Source organism: Ictidomys tridecemlineatus, chromosome 13 (genome assembly GCF_052094955.1).
Source record: "Ictidomys tridecemlineatus isolate mIctTri1 chromosome 13, mIctTri1.hap1, whole genome shotgun sequence".
NCBI lineage: Eukaryota > Metazoa > Chordata > Mammalia > Rodentia > Sciuridae > Ictidomys > Ictidomys tridecemlineatus.
The window spans coordinates 21674238-21683511 of record NC_135489.1 but is presented as its reverse complement, the minus strand read 5'-3'; the positions used below and the strand labels follow the sequence as shown (position 1 = coordinate 21683511).

At 43.1% G+C, this 9274-nt stretch overlaps 1 protein-coding gene across 7 annotated transcripts in view; it reads left to right on the top strand.

Annotated features, from left to right (window-relative positions):
* Positions 1–6188: 6188 nt before the first annotated feature.
* The window catches only part of Dcc (DCC netrin 1 receptor), a 1068266-nt gene continuing 1065180 nt past the window's right edge, over positions 6189–9274 (top strand). For 3 of the 7 annotated variants that reach the window (XM_021725007.3, XM_005323058.4, XM_005323057.4), the window contains exon 1: positions 6194–7024. In XM_021725007.3, coding sequence (XP_021580682.1) covers positions 6934–7024 — 91 coding nt within the window. In that variant the 5' untranslated portion in view covers positions 6194–6933. Of the gene's footprint in view, positions 7025–9274 lie in introns of all 7 variants that reach the window. The other 4 variants (XM_040273020.2, XM_021725006.3, XM_078030026.1 and 1 more) reach the window with 3 other exon arrangements.

The window sequence follows — 9274 nt, the reverse complement described above, 5'->3', positions numbered from 1 at the left end:
TACAAAAATAATGGGTATTGAGAAAGTTTTGTTGTCTAAAAATAATAATGTCTTCCCTTCACTGTCACATAATTAGACACCCAAAGTTAGACTTCTGTCGACTTCTGACATCCAAATATCAGTTGCAAGACTGGAACTGGATAAAAACCATGATTTTCATAGTGGAAAGGGCACTTAATAAGGACCATCTTTTTAAAAATTAGTTTATATTGTACAGGATACATACCCATCTTAGTCTTCATTCCAAATTTTTTTTTTTTTAAAGTTACCCTTGTAACTGAGAAATCCAAAGACAGGGCTGGGGTTAACTGTGGTGGCTCATTCCAATGGCTCATGGGATGTCACCAAGAACTGTGTTTCTCTCCTTCTTTTCACTCTCATTCTACAGTTTCAACTTCATTCTCAGATTCTGTGTTAGTATTTTAAACAGATGTTTATGTAACATATTTAAAGAGTTAGTGACAAAGTTAGTGACTAAAAGTATGCCTAAATGTGTTATCTTCGAGTTCTGGAGATCAGGAGTCAGCAAATAGGTCGTGCACTTGTAAGAACATGGTGCTCACTGGGCCAGTTCCTTCTGGGGGCCCCACAGGAGAGTCTGTTCTTGCCTGTTCCAACATTGGTAGGTTGCCTGCATCCCTTGGCTTTGGGAACCCCCTCCAACATGGCATCACCTTGACCTCTGACTTCCTCATGATGTCCCTTCTTTAACTTGATTCTCTGCCTCCCTTCTCCATCTTATAAGAACCCTTGTGATTACAATGTGCTCACCTAGATAATGTGAGATAATCTCCCTATCTAAAAATCCTTAATTTTATGCATAAATGCTTTTTGTCATGATATGTACCATATTCATAGATTCCAGGATTAAGATGTGGCTATTTTTGGTGGACCATTAATCTTCCACCATAGTCTTTCCTTGGAAGATATACATCCATCTCACATGGAAATTATGTTCACCCTTTCCCAACATCCCAGAGCTTTAATTAGTAGCAGTATCAATTCAAAGGTCTAAAGCTCATCTACCTATTATCAGCTGAATGGTCCTAAATCTCACCATCTAAATACAGCATGGGTGAGACTCTGGGCATAATCCATACTAGTGAGAAATTCATCTTTATTTGTGGACTTGTGAAATTAGAAAACAAATGATATAATTTCAAAATACAGTGGTGTAAAAGCATAGGAAGTCAGTTTCTATATATTCCTGTTCAAAGGGATAAAGTAGAAGAAAAAATGGTGTTATTGGTCCCAAGCAATTTTGAAATCCAGCCAGGCAAAACAGCATTATTTTTCAAGGTTTAGGAATAGTTCTGAGGTTTATAGCTCCATCTTCTTGGTTCTTTTCTACCCTTGTTTTTTTTTTTTTTCCATGAAGGTTAGCACATTTTAGTAGTTGAGTGCTTTTATCAGTCTGTTTCCTATCCATAGAATTTAGAAGTCCAAAAGCTTCATTTCATTTTGTCCTTTCTCTGCTAGACTAAACTGACAAATGTAAAACATTCCCAAGAACCTTGTTGGTCCCTCACATATATCTTGAATATTCACTCCATTGAATAAGTGGCTCCTCCATGGGCCTTTCCTGGATAATCTCTTTGGTATTCTAAAATTAAAAAATAAAATAAAATTAGTTACCCTTTAGTACTTCTGGTTTCAGATGAGACAACTAAGAGGATCCTTAGGATGAAGAGATTATTCTTGAGTCTCATGCCTAATTTACTCAAAGCTCCTGCCATGGGACTACATATTCTGACCTTTTAACCTTTCTGGTATATGAGCCAAAGAGACTGTCTCCTCTAGGCTTTCTCTCCAGGCCTACTTCCTGATCACAGATCTTCTCAATTCAATGTCTTTTGTCAACTGAATAGATTGAAACTTTCACAAATTATTAACCACTGGCTCTTTATGCATAATTGCCCTTCCCATGTTATATATTTCCCTTTTCATATTTTACTATAAATAGCAGAGAATAATCTGGACACATCTTCAACAATTTGGAAACTTCTCAGTGCATATCTGATTTCATCACTTGCAAGTTTTGCTCCACACGAACTGTTAGTCACAAGAAAGCTTAATTTCCACTCTATAACCAAGGTGTCTCATCTCATTCCTCAATGGCAACACCTTTGGTGTACCTATCTGTGCCGATAGTCAATTCAAGGCAATCTAGGCTTTATCCTCTCATGTTTCTTAAAATTCTTCCAGTTTCTGCTTCTTGCCCATTTCCAATATTCCTTACACATTTTTAAGAATGTGTTATGGCAGTACCCTTATGTCACGGTACCAAAATCTGTACTGACTTCCCATTACTCCTGTAACAAACTACCAAAAATTTAGTGACTTCAGACACCCCAAGTTTATGACCTTCTATTTAGGGATGTCACATAGGTAGAATCAGTGTGACACAACCATGATCAAGGGATCAGCAGGACTGTGCCTCATGCAGGCTCCAGGGAAGAATCGGATTTTGCCTTCTGTAGCTTTCAGAGGCTGCATCCCTGCATTTTGGGGGCTCATGGTCCTATCTAGTTAATGGAATCATTCTGTCCTGACCCCTGCTGTTGATGTCACATCTCCTTCTCTGTCTTTGACTTTCTGTCTCCTTCTTCTATTTTCTAAAGATACTCAGGGTTACGTTGGGCCCACTGGGTAGTCAAGAATAATCTCTTCATCCTAAGGTCAATTTTATCACATCTGAAAATCCCTTTTGTTCACGTAAGGTGACCTATTCACATGTTCTGAGGATTAGGATGTTGACATTGTGGAGTGGGGAAGGATTATGGAGTGAGGACCCTGTCTACAACAAGTTCCTCAGAGGAACTTAATGAAAAAGCCAAGATTTCTCCTAAGTTAGCACTCTGACTGAAGCTCATGCTTTTCTACAGTCTGGGGGGAGGGTTTCTCCTAGCAGTGCTTCCTTGAGATTCCATGAGGTCTCAATCCTGTCGGCCCCAGCAAATGTCTCCTTCACTGTGATGAGCTGGTGGGCTCACCTCTGAATTTATCATCATAATCAGAAGGACAGGCTAAAGTGACTTGGGACCTACTTCTCAACTTTGTGGTTGAAAATGTGGAGGGGTAGTACTCTCACCGCAAACTACCACCAAAAGGAAGAAAAAAGTATTCAGAGCCAAAAAAGCAACCAACCAACCGGAAATCAAAATCAAACCAATGTCAACTAAAACACATCCTTCATCTCATGAATATAAATTAGCCAAAGACAATGACTATATCATACCTAAATTCACACGTGCTCCATGGACAGTACATAAATCAATTGTCTAACATAATAGCTATTTAAAAATAAATGAATGACTGGTAGATTATCACATTGCCCTGTTCACATAGTTTGACATTCAGTAAAATTCATAGCTTAACATGTACCATTGACTACATGTTAATACTTTTGCCAATAAATTCCTAAAATATCTTTTTGAAGGTATCCAAAGTCAGTTGACAATATTGGCAGAGCACAAATAGATAAATACCATTAATTTTTTGAATTAAGGTAGAACAAGAAATATAGTTCCAAAGTGGGATCTCTAAAATGAATTACATACTAATTCATTTGGCTAATCTTAGGTTAATCTCAGGAAAACAAAACAAAACACTTTTCCTGATACCTCCCTCCACACCCACACAGAAACACATATAATTTAGGATATATGTGATTTGAATAAATGAAAGTATTGATGAATTTGTCTTCAGAACTCAAAACCGTGTCTGAATCCCCTATGTTTTTCCACCATATTGAATCTTCAAAGGGGGCTCTAAACTGTCTTGGGTTATAGAAAGACCATCAATTACACTAAACTATTTTCTGTGACCCCCATTCCTTTCCTCTTCCTAGCTTATATTTTGGTTTACTTTTTCCCCCGATGAGAAAGCCAGGTGGGAAGTGGGTCTGACACCTCTGAGAGGAAGGATAAGGAAGTGCTGTGTCTCCCCAGAATAAACTCCTGAGATTTGAGTCAAAAAATATTAAGGTTGTTTCCAAGAGAAGACTCCAAAATCAAGCTGAAGTCATCTGAGGTGGAGGAAGAGTTCTGGGTAGGAGCATAAAAGCCACGGTGGTCATTTACTCTCAGTTTTAGAATCACGAGAGCATCTAAGACAAAGAGTATTCAGTGGATATTTTCTAGAAGATCATTGTCCAGTGGACTGATGGTCTGCATTGCTCTGGGTGCATCAGTTAAGGACCATAGTGAAGAGTAATTTGTTAGCAAGATTCATGGTATGAAGCTGAACAGGGTACCTTTAGAGAGATGTGAGTGACATGGGACACTTTTGGTTCCTATCTTCCCACTTTTTGAGGGCATCTTTTTTACTGATGTGGGAAAGAATGGACTTTATGGTTCTCTCAGGAAGACTGCAGTTCTTCTCACATCCTTACCCTCCTATCTAATGGTTCTTTACAGTTTCAGCAGGGCACAGGTTTGAACTCATTTTGCTCATCTGAGGAAAGCTAAAGATTCTCAAACTCACCTCAGGGAGGTGAGTAAGGGCATGTGCCCCAGAGCCAATCATTTTTCATAAAATTTCTGAATGTTCACAAACTCCCAAAGGTTTTTGGCAGGGATCTCCTAGAAAGTGCAGTGGACTCAGTTATAATACTTTGTACCTTCAGAGACCTCCATATACTCAGGTAATAGAAACTTGGGTGTTTTGAGAAATTTGGGGTCAACAGAGAGTATCATTGCACTCCAAAGAGCCTAAGCTCCAGGCTGGGGATGTGACTCAGTGGTAGAGCATCTGCCTGGCAAGCAGGAAGCTCTTAGTTCCATTCCTAGCACTGCAAAACAAACCAAAAGCAACAACAAAACAAGTATATATCCTTCTTCAGAAAGTTCTGGCTTAAAGGGTACATCTTATTTTTACTTTTCCATAGCAGGAAGAAATGGACAGGACTAAGGATTGGAAACACTCTTGTCCAGTTTTAATGTCATGGGAATTTTCCTGGTGGTAATTTGATCCATATTGTTAATTCCCGCCCCCTCTCCTTTCTAAATAGATGTTTACATTTTATCCTCTCACCCCCTGGTGAATTTGAGAGAATGACAAGAAAGTGTGCAGAAGAGAGAAAAATGAATAATGTAACACAATGAAGAATGAGAAAAGTTCAGCTGAACATCTTCAAAAAAAAATTAAGCAAAATGGTGCATCTCTTCATCATCCTTTCTGCCCAAATTAATTGGTTTCCAAGTTTGCCAGTTCAGCAAAAATATATGGCATGTGTGTTATCCAAGTTTCACCCTAGCATGTGTGAGGAGTGCAAAGATGAAAGACATACAACCTCTCTGCTCAAAGACACTGGAGATCTCCCAGTAGAGACAAGATATAAAAGTAACTCAAAACAATTTCCTGAAAGTTCTTTCCTGTTCACATCCTGCACACTCACTCTCTGTCTCTGTCTCTGTCTCTGTCTCTCTCTCTCTCTCTCTCTCTCTCTCTGTGTGTGTGTGTGTGTGTGTGTGTGTATGCACACTTCACTCCATATCCAGGGACTGAAGAAGTATCTTTGTTGTTCTCCCAGAACACTTCCTTATTACATAGACCATCGTGTGTTTATCATGATAATTTATAATTATCCATTTATGCTTCTCTCTCAACTGATTAAAAAACCCCTGGAGGACAGTGAGTGAATCTCACTAAATCTCCTGTCCATGTTTCCTAGGAGCCATCAGTACACGTGGAACATAGAAAAACATGGTTAGTGCTTTTAAACGTGTTGAATCACATCTGGAAAAGAATGAAGACAGGTGAAATAAGATCTTTTACACAAAGAGGATACTAGCTATTATGTCAGGAAACAGTGGTCTGGGATTTGGTCATTGTATTTCTGGATCTCAGTTTCCCACTAGTTTTAGAAGAGAGTTGCATTGGGTGACTTTTTATTTTCTTCACTAAATGCAAACCTCTCTTTTAAGTAATGCTGAGGACAAGGAAGGACGTAAACACCCTGGCCACTCGCCCTAGCTTAAACGCCCACCTAGGTTTCACAGTCATATAAAAATAATTTCCTGAATGTGGAGTGTCAGAAATGATTGCTGCAAAACACGTTCACGGTGTTGGCTGGTTTCATTGACAAAAGTGACTTCCCACGCCTGGCCCGCAGAGGGCATCCCTGCGCATTGATATGTAGACCAGGCGAATGCAGCTGCTGGAAGCCTCCTCCGTCCGCTCTTTTTTTTTCCCCTAAGCCTTCGTCTCTCTGCCCCCAACCCCCCTTCGCGTGGAATCTTTGCCTGATCCAGTTCGTTTCCCTCCGGTCTCCACATTTTCCCTTCCAGCCCTTCACTTCTCCGGATCAATGGATAGTACGGTTCCAACTCCCAGCTCACACACCGCTGGCGGACACCCCAGTAACAAGTGAGAGCGCTCCACCCCGCAGCCCCCCGCCTCTCCTCCCTTGGTCCCCTAGCTCTTGGAAGCAAAACGAACAGCATCACCAGCTCTCGCGCGGATTTTCCTCTTCAACTTGACCCAACCGACGACATGGAACCAGCCTCAACCTTTTAATGCCCAGCCCAGTCACCGGATTGTTTGCCCTCTCCTCTGGGTCCCTCCTGGATGTTCGGTTTATTGATGACTTGCAAGCCCCGCCGAAAGCTATCTTCCCGTCTCTTGCTCCCTCCCTCTCCTTGAGTTACTTTACCCGGGCTCGGAATCTCTTGGACCGAATGGAACTTTTTGCTGCCTCTTTTTGCTGCTGATTCCCTCAGTGGACAAGGAAAAAGGCTTCGGAGGCAGAAGAGGCACAGGGGAGGTGGAGAAAGAGGTGGAGGAAGAGGACGAGGAGGAGGAGGAGGAGGAGGAGGAGGAAGCCGAAGGGGCTCAGCGCGTGTGTGTGCATGTGTACATGCGTGTGTGAGTGCATGTGTGTGAGTGCCGCCGCTGCCCAGGACCCCCGGCCCCGAAGGTGTTGGCTGAAATATGGAGAATAGTCTTGGATGTGTTTGGGTACCCAAGCTGGCTTTTGTACTCTTCGGAGCTTCCCTGCTCAGCGCGCATCTTCAAGTCACCGGTAAGAGGTTCTTTCCTTTCTTCTCTTCGCTCGCCCACCCTCTTACCCCTTTTCCTTTCTCATTTCATTTGGCGAGAGTGGAATTGGGGTGGAGGTAAAATAAAAAGATATTCGGCGCTCCCTCTGTTCCCCATTTCCGCGCAGATGATAAAAGACAGAAGACTTTCCCCCCTCCTTGGGGGCGGAGGATGTTGGCGGCGGGGGCGAGGGGCGCCTCTTCGCTCTTTAAAAAAAAAAAATCTAGTGCTTCTCTCATCTTTGCTTTTGCAAATACTTGGCTTGGTTTGGAGAGCGGTCTGACTGGGACAGGTGATGGGGATGTCGTTGAAAGGAACTGTGTTGGATCCTTAAAGCCTTAGAAAAACCTGCGAAGGGGAAGGCGAATTGGAGAACCGGGAGCAGCGGAGGAGGAGGGCATGGAGGGGTCTTTGAGGAAGTCTGTGCGGGATGTAGCTGGTGGGGTTGACTCGTTTGTATGTGAATACATGCGCCTCCCGGTTTGGATTTTTGGACTTGCTGATTGAAAATCGGAAAAGGGACAGCTAATATGTTTGGGTAATTTCGGAGGAGGGGACCTTGGTACCCAAGGAAGCGCAGAGTTGTCAGGAAGGAGGGAGGTACGTTTTAGGTTATTTTAATTTTAATTTTATTTTTAATGGTGAATGCAGTTCGCCAGCTAAGTCTCCAGATATCTCCAGGATACCTCCAAAACTCCGTATGATTGATATTCTGGGGAGCCAGCCCCTAGCCCTGGTACTTGGCAAACGCAGTTTCTTAATTGAAAATGGCAAAACTGTTTGGCGACTGGATTTGAGCTAAAGCCGCAGAAAGAGGGATCCGAAGGCTGCTCTAGGCTGCTGCAGTCTTCGAATACAGACCTGGGGCCAAAAGAATTAAAAAAGCAAAGTGACACATTATAAGGTTCACTCGTTTTGCGGAACTTCACCACAAGTAGATGGGCGCTAGGGTACTGGGGGCAGGCCTGGTGGGGAGAAGAGCCGCCAGCTGAACATTCAAATCCCTTAGGAAAGGACCTTTTCCCATATCCATAAGAAAAGAACGTGCAAGAAGGGACCAGGCTTTGGGTAGGAGCGCCCCAACCTGAGCCTTGAAAATTAACAGGGAAAAGGATCAAATCTGGACGGCCAAATCCCCAGCCTCCCTGGAGTCCTAAACTCCGTCTTTCTTGTCCCCGCTATGTGCTGCGTGGCCAAGGGTTGCGAACTGGAGCACAGAATGCGCCTCTTCACGGTCGCTAGGGATTGAGGCAGTCAAACGCCCAGCCAGCCCGAAGCTTCCCAAAGCCTGGCTCGGCCACACGCGGGCAGGAATCCGTGTGCGTGCACGCGCACTCCATCCTCACCCTCGTTTGGCCAGAAAGAGCGAGCGTGAGTGTGTGTGTGTGTGTGTGTGTGTGTGTGTGTGTGTGTGTGTGTGTGTATGCGCACGCGCCTGTGGTGCGCGGGTACCCGCAGCCGCGCGCTCTTATGCCCACATCCCTCCTCCCCCTCGGGCTGGTTCCCTCCTCCCGGGCTTCTCTCTCCCAGAGCTTTGTCCTCTGCAATTATTCCTAAGGAAGGTGGGCCAGGGAGCCCATCCTCACTGTAATAAATAGGTGTCTTTAAAAATTATCCTCCTCGCGACCCGCAGACGCTGCAGCGAAGCTTAGAACTCTGCCTCTGTACAGAAAATGGACTTGCTCTCTTTCTGGCAGGTTGGGAGGCCAGGTACAGCAGAGGGGAAGTTCAGAGGGGGCATCCCTTGCTAGGTAGGAAGTCTGCAGAACCAAAGGGGACTGAAGATCTGAAATGCCCTGGCTGAATGTATTGCATTGGTCAAGGTGTACAAAAATGGACAATGTCCATTACATGACAGTATTTTAAAGCCATTTCCCAAGTGACTTTGGTCTGGCAAAGGTTGGAGATAGATGAATGGTAATGGATTTAATATATGTTTTATTAATCTCTAAATTAATTGAATATCCCCCTCCCACTTAAGTTGCTTGTCTAGAGACTTGTCATCATTTATTACTACTTTATTTTTCTTTTTAAAAGTTTATCTTCTTAGATTAATTTGTGCCTGAAAAGCAGATGAAAATATATACATACAAGGGATATGCCCAGGGATAAGCTTGTCCATCTTTATCTTTAAACTTCTCTATGCTTCTAAATACATTTCTGTTATAATTGCAAATGAATTGTGGTGGCCTTTGCCCAGATCCCAGGACACCGGATAGTGCACATTAGAGAT